Source organism: Ctenocephalides felis, unplaced genomic scaffold (assembly GCF_003426905.1).
Source record: "Ctenocephalides felis isolate EL2017-DRISC unplaced genomic scaffold, ASM342690v1 CF-g0.4_SCAFFOLD_03571, whole genome shotgun sequence".
NCBI lineage: Eukaryota > Metazoa > Arthropoda > Insecta > Siphonaptera > Pulicidae > Ctenocephalides > Ctenocephalides felis.
In genome coordinates this window covers 32,220,311-32,241,183 of record NW_020539725.1, presented here as the reverse complement: position 1 = coordinate 32,241,183, position 20,873 = coordinate 32,220,311, and the positions used below count along the sequence as shown (strand labels likewise).

At 28.8% G+C, this 20,873-nt stretch overlaps 1 protein-coding gene across 1 annotated transcript; it reads left to right on the top strand.

The window, feature by feature from the left end:
* Positions 1–1,045: 1,045 nt before the first annotated feature.
* Positions 1,046–19,480, top strand: LOC113385916 (cilia- and flagella-associated protein 44-like). The gene is made up of 38 exons (XM_026623738.1): positions 1,046–1,070; positions 1,621–1,692; positions 1,822–2,011; positions 2,323–2,485; positions 2,877–3,022; positions 3,084–3,202; positions 3,274–3,449; positions 3,628–3,778; positions 3,840–4,027; positions 4,191–4,436; positions 4,945–5,070; positions 5,138–5,332; positions 5,443–5,716; positions 7,057–7,273; positions 7,518–7,679; positions 7,993–8,101; positions 8,471–8,637; positions 8,998–9,216; positions 9,511–9,618; positions 10,341–10,527; positions 10,784–10,972; positions 11,270–11,467; positions 11,589–11,757; positions 11,942–12,050; positions 12,234–12,399; positions 12,481–12,733; positions 12,881–13,049; positions 13,970–14,108; positions 14,182–14,378; positions 14,640–14,865; positions 15,141–15,371; positions 16,125–16,273; positions 17,161–17,335; positions 17,476–17,577; positions 17,638–17,807; positions 17,879–18,071; positions 18,867–19,058; positions 19,289–19,480. Exons 1-38 carry the CDS (start codon positions 1,046–1,048, stop codon positions 19,478–19,480), a joined length of 6,459 nt encoding a protein of 2,152 aa, XP_026479523.1.
* Positions 19,481–20,873: the final 1,393 nt, after the last annotated feature.

Genomic DNA, 20,873 nt, shown 5'->3' with positions numbered 1-20,873 from the left:
TCATGTTTTTCTAAAACAACTTCAGCTCTAGTAAAATGATTATCAAATATAGCTATTCGTTACTTAGTGGTATTTTGCCCGAAGAAACATGTGAATAAAGGACTTTATCAATCAGAATTTAAATAAAATTTATTTAAATAAAATTTTTAACTGCTTTCGTTAGTTAGATTTCCAGTTGATATCTTAAAAAAAACTTTTGATCATAATTATGTTAATTAAATTCATTTATTTAACACATTCATTTTACTTCGTAAATGAAAATTATTTATTTATTTATTTAAGTATTTTATTTAAGTATGGACGTTAAAGATGTAACCGATGTACATATATAACTATACAGCGTATGTGGAAATTATTCTTAACTTTGAATTTTTATAGTTAAACATTTTTTTGTATGCCCATATATCTAGTTTGTTCATATAGACCACTACAACAATAATTATGAAAAATGGCTCAGCTGATCTTCACCAAAAACTAATCAGCACAATTCCCAGCTGATATCTTTCCACTGGTTTTTAAATTGTTAAAATCGATTTAGGATTTGTTTAAACTTTCGGAATTTTTACTCTTCATGTTTTTGTCAGAAAATTAGCGATTAGTGAATCGGATTTTCTGACAAAAACATGAACTTTCCTTTCGGGAATCTAAATGTATTCTTTTAATTGATATGAATAAATAGTTAATTACCTATTATAAACATTTAGGTTTTTGGACTTATTAATTAGTTATATGACAATAATGAAACAATATTTTACTATTCCTTCATAATTATATTCACGGTATAGAAACGTATTAGAATTTCAAGCTTCAACCTGAGAAATATATAGATCGATGTAACTTATTTTTATCAAATTTCATAATTTTAAGAAGAATTTATAAATGTTATAGAAATATTTATAAAAATTCTTAAAAAATCTACATATATGCGTTCAAAATATGCATATAATTTTGCAATCAATATTGTCACTATGGTGATAAAAAACTGTTTACTTGTTTTCATTATAAGCATATGAAAAGTATTTAAGTAAATTTATAATTTAGAAAAATGTCAGATACTAATCCGAAAAAAGGTATATAAAATGTTTACTATAATTTTATAAAAAACTAATTAAAATTTCTAATTACTTCATGCACAGGTGAAGATTCATTAAATTTTCAAGTTCACAGTTCCGACGTAACTTGATTAAAACCAATATATTATTGGCGCATGAAAATGCCCGGTTTTTATAAATTTTTTTGCTAATTATGTTTACAGGTATCAGTTCGCTTTATTATTTTGTTATTCAATAATTATTTTTCATGTCGTTGATGATGAACTAGTTAGTTTCAAAAGACTAATTCATCCAGAAACCATGAAGACGGGTGGAATTAAATACGAAATGGTTTTATTATATTAAGATGAATGCTTCACTACAATCAATCAATGATAATCAGAAATATTTCAAGCGCATCTAGATCGAATTTAGTTTTAAATTATTTTATAGCGCCTAACACACAAAAGGGTTAAAAATCAATAACTGATTAAGTTTTGATGTCTTATAATAATGCATGCTCATGATATCTTAAGATATCATTATCAAATAATTAATTATGATGTTTACGTTGTGTATTTTTTATAAGCAGAAGATGGAACTGATGATGAAGGTGAAGATCTTCCTTTGGATAATGATAATTACACTTCAACTATTGAAGGTAAACATAGATTAATAATACGCAGAATTGAAAATGCTGCATAATTTATTTTTAATTTTAAAATTATTGAAAGTTGCATAAGCAGATTTTTTTGTAATTTAATAAAACTATATCTAAGATTTGTTCTAGCTGAAGAGAGATCTGAATCGACTTCTTACAGAGGAACAATTGATGATAGCGGAAATGAAAATGTAGAAGAGGAAGGTATTGAAGATGAGTCCATGATAGAAGAAGAATACATTATAGATCAAGAAAAATATATTTCCCATCCATCGTTAAGTCCAAATGGAACGCTTCCACTAGAAATATTGGAATTCCAGTATCCTTTTCACAAGAAACCACGGCCATATTTAGCGTTTCAATAGGGCATTTCCTTCACTATTATTGACATGATACGATCATGTTGAGTGTATAGTTTATTGTTTAATTTTCATTTAAGTTTGCACCTATTTAATTTGAAATTCTCTTACGTCACATATTTTTCTACATTCTACTTCTAAATGAATACAGTTAACCTTATGTAAAAGTATCGATTCTGAAAAAGGCGTTTTTAAATTTGATTAAGGTAATAATTTATATAGAAGTTCTTCATATCTCTGAGCCATACTTGTTTCCTTAACTAGTATTTAGAAATTCGTTTGGTTATGACTCTGGTCGGTATTTCAATTTATGCGTAATAGAAGAAGATATATTACTCTTCGCAAATGGAAATTATTTGAATATTTACTATACAAAAACTAAAACGACAGACTATATAAGAAGTCCTTTAGGATGTGGTTTTGGGCATATTGTGGTAAGTTGAAACAGGCGCGTATTTATTATTTAATTACATGACTTAATTTTTTTAAATTTGCACGATAAATATATAGAATATGATATGAAATGGAGTTGTTGCATTTCAAACTTATAATTTTTATTTAATTATTATAATATTTGGCAAATGTTGATAAAAAATTGTTTAAGTACTTTTACCGCGCAAAATATTTATATAAACCACTGACTAAATAAATAAATAAATTATATATATATATATATATATATATATATATAATATTTATATATATATATATATATATCTACCAGGTATGAAATGCAACTACGGATTTAAGAAATTTAATTCATATAACAATAAGTTTTGAAGTCTGATGATAAACTGCGTCATTTAGAAACATTTTTACTTTAAGAAAAATCCTAATCCTGATTATCATCATGTGGCTATCGGCATAAATGGACGGGATCCGCCGATACTGATTTATGATTGGCCAACAATGGAAATAATTCACGTTCTTAAAGAAGGGACAAAAAATTCGTTCTCCCACCTCAATTATAGGTAACAAGCAAACTTTACGAAAATAAATATATGGGACGCAAATTATAATTTTCAATTTTAGCCCCGATGGAATGCTTTTATGCTCCCAGGGAGGTGATCCTGATTACAACATCACAGTTTGGAATTGGCCCAAAAGCAGCATCCTGCTACGCACCAAATGCTTTATCAATGATGTAATAGGTAGATACAGTAAAAGAGCTTTTCACATTTTTATATTTTAGAGCAAAATGTTAAACTTTCTGTAATTATAGGATTGATGTTTTCGCCATATTGCGAGGGGCAACTGACTACTTGCGGTTTGGGTCACATAAAATTCTGGAAAATGGCACGCACATTTACAGGTTTGAAGTTGCAGGGAGAAATTGGAAGATTTGGTAAAACTGAAATATCTGATATCATAGGCATTTATCCTATGCCTGATGAAAAGGTATAATTCTGTTATATATGTATATTACTTAAGAGAACATACATAGAAACATTGAAAGAATATTACTATATATTAAAATTATATAGTAATAGCAATATTTTAGGATATAGTCAATATCGTTTAAATTTATTTTTTTTGATTTTTAAGAAAAAATATTATAAGTACTTATTTTTAATAGGTTCTATCGGGATGTGATTGGGGCAATATCCTAGTATGGGACGAGACTCTTATTAAATTTGAAGTTTGCAGAAAAAATAGAGAACGTTGCCATAATGGACCCATAACTCAATTTGAATATAATGTGGAAAGCAATGAAATTATGACAATAAGTATATTTTTCATAAAATATTATATCTGTTAATGATTGTTTTGCAATTAGATTATTTTCAGGTCTAGATGGATGGGTTCGGATATGGTATTGGGAAACAGTTGAATTAGCTGATCCTCCTGAAAACGATCGTTTTGTAGAAATTGATCCGATATATGAATTTGATATTGGCAGTGAATATCGATCCGTGTCTATTATGTCAATGCTGAAACAAAGTCCCGATCCTACTGATACTTTTTGGTATGCACAGGTAATTTAAAAATAATAATCACAATTCATACACTAAAAAAGAATTAAAATAATAATAACAATTCATGAACTAAGAATGGGCATATTTCTAGTAATAATTTTTTGGTGGAAAGGTGACTATTAATTCATCCACAATAAGTATTTCAATCAAATCTTATTATTAGGACGCGCATGGTGGTATATGGTTAGCAAATCTTACAACAGAAGTTATTCCTGCTCCAGATGCAGTCCAGGTGTTGAAAAGCCATTGTGGACCTGTTGTGAATATAGCAACTGCACCCGCCAGTAATTACATAGCAAGTTTAAGCTCTCGAGGCAGAATTCAAATACACAATTATATTTCGAAGAGATTAATATTAGAACATCAATTCATTGCCGCTGCTGGCGACTTCACTTGGTTACCCATAGAGGCAAGCTATACATTCAGATATTCAATTTTACTATTTGTTCATGTTATTTAATGAAGTTTTGAATGCTTAAGTTTCAATTTTTGTAAATAATTTGAATTTGAATTGGTTATTATAAATAGAACAAATATTCATAGAAATGAAAACAATCAAGTAATAAATTCTTGCTAAATGATTTTAAATAAAAATCAGTAAATCTATGCATGTCAAATGTTCAAATGTAGTTACTAAACTTTTAATTTTCGCCACATTACTTAAATAACTTTCTCAATGATAAAAATTTTAATTGTGTCATAATTCGGAAATATATATAACAAGAGTGATAATTGATCGATCGATCGATTTTAAGTCTTGTATAGATATGATCAAACTGCTAATGTTATTCTGATGGATTAATTTTAGTGCTTCGCAGGACATATAGCAGTGTGGTATCCATTAAAACAAGTTTAATTTAATTGAATATTTACGCATTAGCTCTTCATTACATTCAATAATAAATTTTATCCAACAGACAGATCCAACAAGTTCTCTATTAGCAGTAGGCCTAGCGGATGGTGTACTTAGGCTTGCTTATATATCGATAGTGCGCGAAAGTGACAAATCTTTCGGAAACGATGGCAGCTTGATTTTAATACAGGTGCGAAACACATAGTCTTGCTGAGTTGACAATATTAGTTTACACTAATATAATTATATTATTTTAGGCAATAAAACCCCATTCAATGCCAATAACGAAAGTTTCATGCAATCCTCGAGGTACAATACTTGTGACAGGATCTGAAGACTGCACGGTTTTCTTGTTTCAATTTGTTAATGATGAACAATTAGTTAAATTGGAACCGATTGGATTCATTCAGTTAGAATCGGCCGTATCGTATATAACTTGGAAACCAAATTATGTAAGCCAAAGTAAAAATATAAATAAATTATTTGTGACATATTATATATAAAGCTATCTCAAGAGTTCTTTATCCACTTACTAACTATAAGTGAACAAAATATTCTATAGGCTGCTACGATCTTTGTCGGATGTAAACTTGGACATTTTGCGGAAGCAGATCTCCCGGAGCAAAAAAGACTTTATACAAATATATCGTTTCTATTAAAACATATTGATTTGCGTACTGGCAGATTTACAAGTTGCAAAGCAGAAATCAGACGTGAATTAAAAATTCAGGAAATTGCCAAACGTAAAGCTGATAAAGTGGAAAGAAAACGTCAAGAATTAGAACAACTGAAAAAGGATAACCCAGCTGCCGTATACGATGAAGAGATGTATTTGGGTAAGATATTAATAGTGCAGTAAACGGAGAGGAAAGAAGGGTAAAACCTCTGAATTTTTTTACAGTGCTCCGAATTGAATAAAATTTTGGAATTAGGTTCATCTTACCCTCAAGTTCAAAAGTGAAAACAATTCGGGTTGCGCCATCACCCCCCGGGGGGATGACACCCCTTCTCAATTGTGTAATTACATGTTTCATTCATTCATTATAGGCATTCATTATAGACATCTTCATGGATTATAGCACATTCACTGCTTTAGTACAAACTATTTTCAGAAAACTCACGATTTTATAAAAACTTTTTTTTCCAATTTTTTTAAAAATCGAAATTATTTTCATTATATCTCAAAAAGAATAAAAGATACGTATAAAAGCATATAAATCAAAATCAACGGAATCTTTCTGGCTTATTATTGTTTTTTATTATTTTTCTTTCACACAAAAATTGAAAGAGTTATGAATATTTAAAGACTGCGCGGCCGCGCAAATTGAAAAAAACCGTGAGTTTTCTGAAAATAGTTTGTACTAAAATAGCGAATCTGCTAGAATCCATCAAGAGGTCTATATTGAAGTGAATTCTAGATGGAATGTGAATTACTTTAATTCTGGTGGAAACGGCGCTCATTAAACCACATGATTTAAAGCTCACTCATTTTACACGCAAAAAACTTGTAACAGCACTCATTTTAAAGCTTATGTTGAGCACTATAAAACCAAATTTCACCGAAATGCATAAAACGTAAAACCTCGCCACTAGATGGCTTTAAATACAACAATTAAATCTTGAACGAAATAAAAAACGACTTTGCTCTTTCAAATCTTGTTTAATATTTTTCCTAGAACACGTTATTTAATGCCGATTTATTAAGATTTTTATTGACATCATTTTGGTCATTACATGATTTTCGTTAGAATGTATATTTTAGGAGATATTTGCAAAAAAACGAAGAAAAACGCGAAAAATATATGAATCTTTAGGCCAGTAACTTGAAAAATATTAGTTTTTTTGAAAAACTATAAAAGACATTTTTTTCTTACAATTAGTTCTTCTATCAATTTCCGACGCTATTTTGAAAAAATGTAATTACACAATTGAGAAGGGGTGTCATCCCCCGGGGGGTGATGGCGCAACTCGAATTGTTTTCACTTTTGAACTTGAGGGTAAGATGAACCTAATTCCAAAATTTCATTCAATTCGGAGCACAGTAAAAAAATTCAGACCCTAAACGCACCGTTTACTGCACTATAAGGAAAGTTAAATGTTTTCATATCTGAATTAGCTGTTAGTGAATGTCCAATTAAAATTTAGAACACAATCAAATATTTATATTATTTTCAAGCCGACTCGGAAAGCACAGAAACTTTGGAAGAAATATATATTCCGCCACCGAACTCCATATTTTGGGCAGAATACACTTCAGATAAAACTGTATGGTTGAATATGAGTGGATATGACGCCGGATACATATATGAATATAATATAAATACCGGTAAATGTTTTGGTGCCACTATGATTTATGAAGGAGATGATAAGGAAATTCGGACTCGTTGTTACTAGTAAGCGCAATTTCTTATATAACTAATTAGAACAACGAACTTTAAAAAATATATAATAAAATCGGACAAGAACTCATATGAGAAGAATATGGATAGATCATAATGCATATCCTAACGTATACAAATTATTCGTTTTGAAAGTTTATAGCGATTTTTGCTTTTACTATATATTAATAACCAACAATAAAAATACCTCAAGTTATTCTTAAATCGAAATAGGATTTTTATTAATGTCTATTTTTAGCCACAACAGAAAGTATTTAGTGTTTGGTATGCCTGATGGAGCTATACGAGTAAATCGAGTGAATGAAGAAAATTTTCGAGATCTCACAGATTTTTGGATATTTCCTATGCATGAAAACTTAAATGGAGCAATTAATGGAATACAATTTAGTTATGACGGAAGGTAAAACCATTACAAAAATAGTGCTGTTTTTTTGACTAATGATATGAGTAATCCTTTACTGTTTACAAATACATATTGTAAAAAATAATATCAGTTTAAGTTCTTAAAAAAAATTGAAAGATTTCATATTTGGACATAGAGAGCAAAAGAATTAATTCACGATTGATGCCTTGTGATATATTCTTGTTAGACTTTATTAATCTTTCATTCGATTCGCTTGTATGATAAACGTTATAACTTTAACGCTTTATTAAAAGCATTAGAAAAATTTATTGTAAACAATAAAAAAAATATGTTATATATTTTCAAATAGATACATGTTCAGTTGCGGCAACGATGGAAATATATTCTGTTACCGTGTTTTTCCCGAAGATGACGATTATGTTGAAATTCTACCAGTGAAGAGGACGTATCTGGGAAAGGTACATACTACATAATGATTGATACAAAAAGTTATGCGATAATTGATATTCCATAAATTCTGTAATATTTTGTGAAGCTTAAAGCTTTTCTATTATATAATTGTTATATTCAAAAAGTCAATGAAATATATTCTTAATTATTGATCTGGAAAAGAATGCTGATTATTGAAAAACGGTTGCCAGGATTTGAATTTTATTTGATGATATTCAAACTAATCTATTGAATGTATTGTCAGTATAATACTGTCAATATTATTCCAATCCCTTGAAGTTATTTTTATAAATAACAATTATATAGTATATCTTTGTATAAGTAAATTAATTAATAAATTGTTTAATAAAACTTTGAATCTAAAATATAAATATTAGCCTCCAGCTCAAGTACCAGATATAGACGACTCCGATCAATTATCTTTGGAAGGAGTTAAAAATAAAGCCGAATATGACGAAAAAATGAGAGTGGCGAATGAAAGAAAAAGCAAAGTTTTGGCTACACTTGCTTCTTATAGAAATGCACTTAGAAAATTATTTAAAAGGTAATTTATATTTATTACCAATACCGTGCTAGAAAATTTTTAATGTATCCTTATATACAACTTGTAATAGATTACTAATAATTGTATTGATAAAATTATTAAACGAATTACTACTACTGCTACTTAAATTTGCAAAACATATAAAAATAGTAACAAAAATTTAAAATTCGATAATTATTCGATAAACAACCCCATTTCAAAGACTCCACAAGATCTTCACACAAATTATTTGACATTTTCTGTATTTTAAAGAATTTACTTATTTAACTCCCTTTATCACATTTTGTTGCAATATTTAATATATTTTGCAATTGCACAACTCATCAATTCAAACTTCTTAGTAATCTTTGTATATTACAGAAATCGAACTTTGCTGCCATCCCAAGTAATACCAATAGAAGACTTTGAAATAGATGACCGAGTGACGTGGGATTTGGATGAATCTTTAGAAATGGAAATGGAATTAGTGGAGAGAAAGATGGCCTTCGACTTGGCAAAATCTACAAGGGCATTAGAAAAAGCAAGAGAGTTCTTTATAGATCCAATACGAAATTTACAGATAGAACTGCGAGCAATCAAGTAATAATATATGTTTTAGCAATGAATATCCAGTTTTAGAAAGAAAGTTCTTGATATAAGATCATAAACTTCATTTGTGTTATGTAGTAGAATGTCTACATCGATTGGTAATTTTTAAGACATTTAAAAACCTTAGAAAACTTTATTATTACTTATTTTTACGTTTCCGATAAAATCGATAAAAACACTATACAAATCAAAAACCAATTACATAAAATTAGTGTAAAATGTTAAGTATAATATATAATACTAATAAATAATACCATAAATATATCGATGAATTTACTTTTGCAGAAGTAACCACTCTGTGAAAACATTCCGTGTACGAAAGCTAGATTCACATTTCTTTGATGCAAAATTCGAAATAATGTCTAAATTACAAGGACCTCGTGATACAGGCAGGTATAAAAACCAATAGATATTAATACTAATATTTGATTTATAAATTAATAATAACATTTTCTAAATTCATGAACATAGAAATTAATAAAAAGGAAGAAACTTCTGAGTGAGTACTGAGATAAATTTCAAGTAATCTGAAAATGCATGGTTTTTATATTTATTTTAAACTGGGTGCACTTTCTTCCACTTGTAGTTCATTTAGTATTCTACAATATTCTTAATAGAGTTTACATCTTTTTCTCATGTTTTTGTCTATTATAGATGCACGTCTATTTTCAGTATTTAGTAATTGCTTCTTTTTATTCAAAATCAAAACGCAAATTTTAAAACGTTGTCTTTGGCATTTGTTTTTAATGCACAATCAAGGATGATTACCATAGCACAACATGATACCTTTGTCTAATTTCACTTGTAGATTTTAAAGCAGCAATCCAGGCAACTCAAATGAATTCCTAAGTTTTGTGAGGCAATTGAAGCAGATTGATTGCAGCCAATAGTAAAGTTATTAAATAATAAAATTTCATTATTTGGCAAATGCATTCATATCGAACTGATGTCCTCACACATCTTTTTGAATTCAACAGTTGAGTAAGATTATGCCCAAATACGGATTCTTAATGAATTCATAATGCTAGTCAAATGCAATATTGAGTTGTAAACTAAATATCAAAGTTCAAATCAATATGAAGATTTTATAGTATTTACCAAATATTGGTCCACAGAATAACAGAAGAAAAACAAGCATTTAATATACTGGATCGTGAGATTACACATCGTGTGGGCAAAATTGAATCATTTTTAGTCGGACTATCAAGTTCTACAATTGAATTTGGCCTGGGCACAGAGATCAATCGAGTTCTTAAAAAGTACCGTGACAGAAGAGTTAAAAAGGCAAATAGGCAATTGCAGGTAATCATTTTCAGTAATTATATATACTAATAAATATTAAAAAAAATTCTAAATCTTTATGAAATTATATCATTAATACATTTTATAAGAGTAGTGTTTGCATTAATGTAAATATGAGAATATTCTAATAAATGCTCGTCTACAAAAGGAACCAAGACATATGGAAAATTCTGCTCACAAAGATGTATTTATGCATACGACGTTTTCTTTCGAATTTTGAACTATTCTGATAAACTATTTATTTTACCTATTGTAGTGGGATGAATTGAACGCTGTAAAACCAGATCCAAATAAACATCATCCTGATGACTTAGCAGCTTTGGAGCAAGCCAGAAAAACTATTGGTGATTACAAATTGAAAACTGATGATGACTATAAAGTTCCTGAAGAAGAAAAGCATACAACCTTGACTAAGTATCAGCAGCTAATAAACATACGAGAAGAAGTGAGATAATTTTAAATATCAATAGTTTTAATAATCATTCAGTTTATCAGTGAAATGACTGAACCGACTTTATCCATACTTCTGTAACGTATATTTGCCAAAATAAAACTGGTTAATTAATAATGGTAATGGTACACCTACACTTATTTACCCGTATTTGTAAGAAAAATATAAAACTTCAAATTCCGGTTTCATACATAATTATACACTCTTTGAGCCTTTACTTCTAAAATTATCTATAAAAATGTAATAATATAATATAAATCGATCGTGACCGAAAATTATGCCCTTAAATAGATGTTCAAGCTGCAGAATAATTTCAATGAGCAAGTATTTGAACTGAGAGAGAGCAAACTGATATTGACGTCCAAAATTGTTGCACAGAAGGCAGAGTTACAAGAAATTCAAGAAGAACTTTTGCCAGAATTTGTCAAACCATTACCAATTCCACCAGAAATAGATGTAGATACAGAATTTCCAGAAAGGGCTTTAAAGGTATTCGATTTTGTAACATTGTGTTTAAATTCAATTTTTCAAGAATATCCTATTTATACTTGTTTTATGAAATTATGAAATTTATGAAAGCATATTTAATGTACTTAGTTATTAAATTTAGGTTCGAATTATTACAACGGATCCAGCTACTGGTAGAAAACGACGAGCTTCCACAATTTATGACCGTGTAAAACCAGTCGTTCGTGGTAAAGATCTAGAAAAAGAAGTCCTCGGTGTACATGGCTTTGAGACTGAAAAAATTATTGCTCTAATGGAAAAGAATGAACCAAGTATTATTTTTTGTAAACATACTAAAATAAAAATGCAGTAGTTTTATAGTGAAGTAATTTCCTAAAACTGTTTGATCAATCATCAGTTGAATTTTATCAATTGATAGCAGCTCAATGTAAAGTATTACTTTAAATCAACTAATTAGAAAATTATTCAAATCAGGGTTTATTGTTTTTTTTATAGAAACTGTTGATATTCCCTCCTTAACTTTGGACTCATTGATATCAATGGCTCAAACTGATGAGTCGGAAACTCCGTGGGAATTAGAGCTCAAAAGACTTCGCCAGAATAGGTATTATATATTTGTAAACAGTTCAATTTATTAAATTAGTCCTTAAAATAATATGAAATAAAATAAACTTTAAAGTTTAAAAATCTATTGCAAAATAGGTATTTTTTTAATTTTGTTTAATAAAAGTAAAAATTTAAATATCTTGAAAATAAATTTCTTACTATTTTTTATTTTCAATATTAGGAAAAACTATGAACAAACTCGGATTCTAAACGACATCGAGGAAAGTATCAGAATGTTTGACGAAAATGTTGCCTATTACGCTGAGCTGAGAATTACTTTAGATGTTCATGTAAAATACCTTGAATTATTTCTACTTACATTACATCAAGAATTAATGATTTTAAAAGTATGTATTACATTTTTATATAATTAAGCTGGCACTTTGTAGTATATTTTTTATTTAATACATTTTAAATTCCGAACTCAGGAGTTTGAAGCAAATGAAGTACTAATGCTCGCCAAAGTTCAAGACAAAATAAATGAAAAAAATGCTGTTGTAAAAAAACAAAATGAATTAAAGTTTAACATAGAAGCAAGGCAAAGATTAATGTTGCAAAATGTGGAGGTACAGAAAAATTTGCAAATCAATTTCATGGCTGCTGTGGCCGATAATAAATTCGTAGATTATTTAAAAGGCATATTCAAGAAAAAATATAAACCACCCAAAGACGTGAATGACGGTACATGCATATTATATATTAGCAGTATTTAGACAATTTGAATAAAACTGAAATTAAAAGTATAATTCATCATTAAATACAATTTGTTACAATTTTCACTTTTTTCATAAAAAGATTCTACACACTTTTATGTTTTTATGTTTTTAGAATCCGATGAAGAATCTTCTGAATCGAGTGAAGAGTCATCAGAAGAAGATTTAGATGCTGCGAGTTTATCATCAGGTGATATCGGATTAATAAAGTTAGATGAGTCCGTTTGTCCTGAAGGATGTGATGTTAATCTTTATAATTTGGCGTTTGAATTGCGTGCTCAGAGGTGACACATATTTCTTTTGAAAATTATTCATAGACCATAATCTTTCCAAGCGATTTAATTCAACGATGTTATTACTTATTTAGGTACACATTTTTTTTCCTACGAATTGCATTTAATTTAATCAAACTTTTTTAAGGAGTATGATATAAATTGAATATGCTATATATTAAATTATTTGTGAGAACTAATATGCTCAGCATTTTATTATAGTATGAGCTATTAAATCATTCTTATCTTTGCCTCTGTGACGAAATAGTATTTTATAAAAAGATACGGAAAAATTAACAGGCTGTTATTCACTTTTATTGATTTTATTAAAAGTGCTTTATTATTTTGAACAAACTACTTGCACTCACTTATTAGCGATCTGTTGCACTTAATTTTTGAGTGATTTATCTATAATATAAAAATGAATCGCAAAATTTGTTGGTAAGTGCATAACTCAACAACGCCTGGACCAATTTGGCCAATTCTTTTTTTAAAATGTTTGTTGAAGTTCAAGGATGGTTCTTACGGCGAGAAAAAATTAAATAATTGCTGGGAAAACCCTAAAAACAGCCCTTTTTTTCACATACAAACGTTAGTATTTTCATATTGTTGCCATCGGATACGGAATATTTACTCAAGTCAATGTAGCGTTTTGGGTCTGAATTTTTTTACTGTGCTTCAATTTGTACGAAATTTTGAAATTAGGTTTATCTCACTCTCAAGTTCAAAAGTGAAAATAATTTAGACTCTTTTGCCATTTCCCAGGGGGATATATGTATGTACATTGCGGTATAGACTGTAGTGTAAAGAAACATAATAATTTTTAACTAATTGGATTATTAAGAAAATTGGAACTTTTGAATTGTAAACATAAGTACAGAACAATGTCTGTCGGGTCATCTAGTTTTAAATAAAGTTTATAAATTTTCAAGACATGAACTGGAAATGAAAGAAAAAGAAGAACAGCGCCAAATAGATCTAACAAATAAAGAAGTCAATGTTATGGACAAACAAATTCGGGTTATAGAAGAAGCATTAAGAGTAAGGCGCGAAGAATTAGCAGCATATCAAGTAAAAAAAATATTACATAAAACATAAAATAAAAATGATAAGTGATTTATAATAGTTATAATAATAATTATAGCGACTAAAACAACAAAAATTGAATGATGTGCAAACAACTGTTGTACTGCGACTTCACCAAATACAAAATTTATCATCTGATGGTTCCTTAGATTCTTTTGAGGATAGTTTGGTTTTTAGCAGAGGCGCTATTGGCAGTTTATTCACCAGAGTAGGAGAATTAAAACATGAAACTGAATTACAAAAAGAAAAACACAAGTAGGTCATAGATAGATAGTTACACATGTGCTATAAGTTTCAAGAAGAAACAATACTCTTGAAAATATTATTTTAATAATATGTGTTGCTATATGGATAAGATAAAAATCGTTAAAGATTGTTTTTCAAGCTATTCTTCAAAATCTTGAAAGTTTAGTTTTTAAAATAAAACAATATTTGTTGAATTCCGATTCCCAAGTTATTTTCATTATATATACAAAAACTGAATAGCTTAATTATTCAATTATTTAAAATTCAAAGGAAAAACCAACGTCATTTATGGCGTATGAATCAAGATTGTTTAGTTATGGAGGAAAGAATTCGTAAACTACGTGAAAGTATTGCAGAAGTAATGTATAGAAAATTCAATCAAATTATAGATTTAGATCAATTAGAAGAAGCAATTTTGAAGAAGTTAGTACACGATCTAAGATTTCGTATGGCTGATGTGCAAAAATCATATGATAAAGAAATTGCTAAATGGAAGGTGAGAGTTTGATGTAGAAACAACTATTTAAAATAAATAAAATGCTTATTATAACAATATAATTTACAAAAATTAATTATATCACAAAAATAATTCTATCGGTTTTATGGGGCGATTGTTAGCAATTCAATCTTTTACTAATTGTTATGTTTCGATAATGATTTGGCTATTTCTTCAAATTTATTTAATAATTTTCCTTTTTCCATTTGGGCATTGTTGTGACTATTAGTTATTTCACTTATTCAAGCAAAACTTTAAACAATAATATATTTTAGCAAACATTATGCACAAAGCAACTAGAAATGTCGAGTTCATTAGAACAAAACACGGAAAAATTAGAAGTTTTGACAGTCTTGCAAGAAGAATCTCTGAAACTATCAAAAATATTGAAGCATCAAGCAGCTAGCAAGGAAGTCATATCAAAGGCTGATGAGATTGAAAAAATATATAAGAGTGATATGAAAGAATTGAAAAGTATAGAAAAAAGACAAGAAGAACAATTGATGGTAATTAGACAAATACAATATAACATTTCAATTTTTGATTTGTTAATTTGGATTAAATAGTTGATTTTTTGTTATTATTTATTATAAGTGTTTAAAGATAAATCGATTCTACACCAGTTTTGTTCCCTATTCTCGCTTACAATTTACTTACAATCCACTTTCCAACCTTCTTCAATTTTTTCATGTGATTCATCGGAGCATTGAAATATCTATTTTCAGTCATTTTTGTTTTTAAATTATTCCTTTGAATAACGAGTCACTTTTTTAACGATATGAATGAAACTACAGTCTAATTCCTTTTCTTTTTCGTTTCATAATTTCATTTTCTAGGGATGTTTTTAACCAAATGTGAAACACATAGTCCAGTCATTTAAGCTTAAATTAGGTAAGAATCTCTAAATTCGAGATACCAAGCTGTAAGTCTGTAAATACTTATATATTGATACCCTAAAGTTGTCTCAAAACTCTACCATATGTAGGTTTTGGGACAACTTTAAGATGTCAATATACAAGAATTTACAGACTCACAGCTGGGTATCTCGAATTCCGAGGTGAACTTACTATAATGACTGGACTATTATTATTTGTGTGACTTTGTAAATCCAATTCATCTCTATACAGGTATCGCCAACCTTTCTTACTCTGATGTACATAATGGAATGATAAAAATGTGGTATCTCGATAATTATCGAATGTAGTAAAATATAATAAACGTAGAATATAAATGCTAATATTTTTATTGGTAATTCATAGAAATTACGCCAAGAGATACGCCGTTTGAAACTTAAATCTGAGCCACTGCCACCAATTACGACGCGACCAAAAACATCAGTGAAAGTAGCTTCTGAAGACTCATTTTCGTACTTTTCATTTAGCGATTATCCACCACCACCCAAAAAAGAGTAAGTATTCTAATTCATTTTAATTTCTTAGTCATGGTTTTCTTAAATACTATTATTGTGATGTTCTACATATGGAACAGTATAAATAAACGACAGTAAATTCCAATTCAATTCAATCCTCCAAGAACTCAAAAAAGAAATCATCAATTTTACATTATGTAAAAAGCTAGTACTATTTTGAAAATTTCAAATTCGCAGTTTAACAAATAGTCTAAAAAAACTTGAGGCAATTGAATCAATTTTGACAGTGGTCCGAGAAATTTTCTTTACGGTTGCGGTTTCAATGTTGAAATAAACAAAATAACAAAAATTAATCACCATATCTGAAAAATGGTCAAAGTTGGACTAAAGCTCTAGGTTGCACTTAAAAGCTAATAATTTTGTACACTGTAAGGAATAAATTTATTTTCAATTTTTTCATGACAGTTACTATAACCTTCTGCTGGATTGACGTTGAGTTCTGGGACACCTTGTATAATATCAATATAAATTATACATTATCTAAGCATAAGCATAAAGAAAAAAGAGTGCGATGAAAAAGAAAACAAACATATTATGTTCAAAAAGTATTTAAGTAAAATTTTAAGCAATTTATACCTACTTTTCAGGTCTCATTTACATGTACTAGTAATTCTCAGATATATCTGAAATGTTCTTTCTTTCAAATTTGTAAAAATTAAGGAATATTAATAGTTTAGAAATTTAATGGATTCATTTTGATATTGATATAAATACCCACCTATGAATTTATTTTTTTATTGCTTATTTTTTAACTTTGTACACAAGTACATTTAAATTTAATTGTTTGTTTGCTGCTTATTGTTATATTGAATTCTGAAATTTGCTAATAAACACTTGAACTATAATACTGATTTAACTTTTTTTAGGCCAAGATACAAAGCAATGTATAGTGCTTTCCACATTTTCTACAACTTAATAGACCGTGTAGGTGGACAAATAGGTTCGAGCATGTTGGTTTCAAGAAAAATTGTGAAGGAACTAATGAATTCGGTTGATGGGGCCGAATTAGCACATTCTACCATCGAAGATATTTTATTTCAGGTATAAAACTATAATATTATATAGTAACATTATGAAAAATTAATAACCATTTTATTTTTTTTTATTCAACGACAACATTGATTTTTCCCTCTATAAAATAGTTTATTAAATCCATTACTAAAAAATCTTTTATATCCCAGGTAAATAATGAGCTTGAAAGCATTGAAAATTACAACTCCATCAAAGAAGTGCTCCAAGAAGTTCTAGACAGAACGATGGAAGGTCCTTCTATAACTATACCGGTAATTAAAATAATATTTAAAATATTGAGAAATATTTTTGAATGAAAATATTCTTAACAGATTATAGACGATATACTAGTAAAAGTTATAGAACAAACACCAGAATTTATAATGGTAAAGAACCTGGTGGATCAGCTTCTTTCCCGAGTAGATATAGAAGCACATAAGGAAAGATTTGATTTAGTAAAAGATATTTTAAAAATCATATTGGATCATTTTCCTACAGACAAGTAAGCCAAATACTTCAACCATTAGCGCGATTTCTAAATTTTAATATACCATTTTTATATTATTTATCTAGAAAAACTATTGAAGATTTAGAAGAGTCGGTTACAAGTATGGTAGAACCTATGAAAAAAGCTATACCTTCAAAAGTCGTTGAAATGACTCCACAAGAAGAGCTTGAGAAACAAATTCGTAGATTGATTTATAATATTCTAGAACAGATTGAAATCATTCAACGTGAAACTGAAGTAGAAGTCGCTCAAATAATGGTGTGTACCAATAAATCATTCTTATGGAAATATATAGAATGCAAAAATTAGCGTATAAAATAAGTGGATTAAATCGTGCAGAGTGCTTTCGTACAATCCTACCCCGAAGCATACACCTTTGTAATACTTTGAAATAAATTCATAGTCCAAGTTTAAATTAGTTAAGAACCTCGGAATTCGAGATACCCAGCTGTAAGTCTGTACATACTTGTATATTGACACCCTAAAGTTGTCTCAAAACCTACGTATGGTAGGGTGTCAATACCATATGTAAGTTTTGAGACAACTTTAGGGTGTCAATATACAAGTATTCACAGACATACAGCTGGGTATCTCGAATTCCGAGATGAACTACATCTGGTAGGGTGTCAATACCATATGTAGGTTTTGAGACAACTTTTGAGTGTCAATATCTCGTATTCCGAGGTGAACTTACTATAATGGCTGGACTATCACTATTTAAATGTTTTAATAAATTTAGTCGCCGCATATAAGACTGTTGAGGATGCATCTTCAAAACTTCTGTTGACGTTCTTCTTTTAGTATAAAATATTAATGAATTCTTATGATATTGAGGTATCATTGTGCTTCAACCATTTCTAACCATTAGTACATTGGTAACATGCGTATTGTTTTGTTCATTTTTATATCATCTATCATAAATATACAAAAGTACTAATATGAAATATTTTCAAAAGAAAGCCATATAAAATTAGTACGATGCTCATGATATCAAGGTTAAAAAAAATAAACGTCAATACGAACTATATTTCACATTATAATATTTATTTCCAGTTCCCTACAGAAGCCCCGCCGAATTTTGAAGAGATGATAAGCCAAGATATAATAGATGAAGTAATTAACAGAGTCATGGATAATTTCTCACTAACAGAGTCTGCTATGCAAATAGCCATCGAAAATGCAATAAAGGAAATGATTAAGAAAATTCCAGAAAAATTAATAAGAATTCGCTATAATTTATTCCAGGTATACATTTTAAATTAAACATATCATACGTCAGCTTCTACTTCTTAGCACCACATTTGCTATTAGAATTGTGAAAAATTTAAATGGGTTCAATTTTTAGTATTAGGGAGATCTCTTAGAAATATGTTAATAGACCAGACTTATCATTTCTCTGAAATAGTTTTAACAAGATGTCCATAAGTCTAATTTGTTTGAAATAATAGGTATGTATTATCAAACATTCTTTACAGGTTGCACGAGAAATGGTAAGGCGAATGTCCATAACATCTATGGAAATAATGCGCGTCAAAGGTGATATTATTGTCGATAATTTAACAGATTTTATCGAGCGCGAAGGACCTGAAAATCTTACTCGTAGTAAAATTGAGCAAATTGTTGGTAACATTATAACGTACATAAAAGAAGAAGCCTTGGGAGAATAGATTCTACTCAGTTATTTCTGAGTAGAATAACTTAATGACTGCAAATTTACTCTAAGGAACGGAACAAACTTTGCCAAAACATTGTCTTTGCATTTATAAATCATTGCCATAAATAAATGAAGAAACATTTCTTAATAAAATATTCTTTCGCACCTGTATAAGAATGTAAAAATGAGAGATTTAAAAATAAAAACTAGCTGTAAGTGGAATTCTGTCTTGAGGCATTTATGGCATCGTGCCTTAAGGCAAATTGCTGGAACTTCCCGTACCGAAATGTTCGAGGAATACTGAATGTTTTCAAATAGATTATTATAAATATTGTAACATTGTCTAATATTTATGAGAATTATATAAACTGAATTGCAGAGTTGAAAATATTTGTAAAGTATATTAGAACTATAGCCAGAATTAAAAATAAAATCTGAAATATTTTTGATAAAACTAAAAAAAAAAAAAAAAAAAAAAAAAAAAAAATTGAACAAAATTTTTTTTTCCAAAATCAATTATTTTGTTAAGACAAGCAGAAAGTTCTTTGAATCATTTAAATCGGACGCTTAGTTCTCTCAAAAACTGCCATTTTTTACATATTTAGCTCCATATCTTCGAAATGGCTGGGCCTGCCTTTGCCAAAAACTAATAAGCACTTCTCCCAATCATTACTAATTGAATGCTTTTTAGATCATTCAAATCAGATACTCCGTTCTCTCAAAAATTCGATTTCTATTTTCTGCACTCTTTGCTCCGTATCTCCGAAACGGCTGGACCTGCCTTTGCCAAAAACTAATCAGCTCTTTTCCCTATCAATAGGAATCGAATGTTTTTTGAACCATTCAAATCGGTTGATCCGTGCGCCCTAAAACGTGACTGGAAATTTGTATCCATACATACATACACACACACACACACACACACACACACACACACACACATCCATTTTTTCTGAGGTATGCCAAAACGTTCAAAAACCTTCAAAACGTCGAGAAATGTTAAAATTTTCAATTCCGATTTTCGGCCCATTACAATAACTTACCCTACGGGAAGTTAATAAAATAAAATAAATTGGAATGATATGTAGTTTGTTATATTTATATTATTATATTTATTTTCAACAAAATTGTTGAAATAAAAAACAATAAATATTTTAAATTATATGAATGTATGTATTTGAATCATAGACCTTATAAAACATATGGTCTGCTAGTGACACTTTTTTACGTGGAAAGCATTATGAGGACTAGCAGTCCATATGCATTATAAGGTCTATGATTTTAATTAAATTTTATGAATGCACGATTTATGATTTTAAATTCAGGGGTAGCCCACGCCCTACATTAATTATTACTTAATGTTTTAATTTAATAGCTAAACATAATATAACGTTTTAATTGAGCTT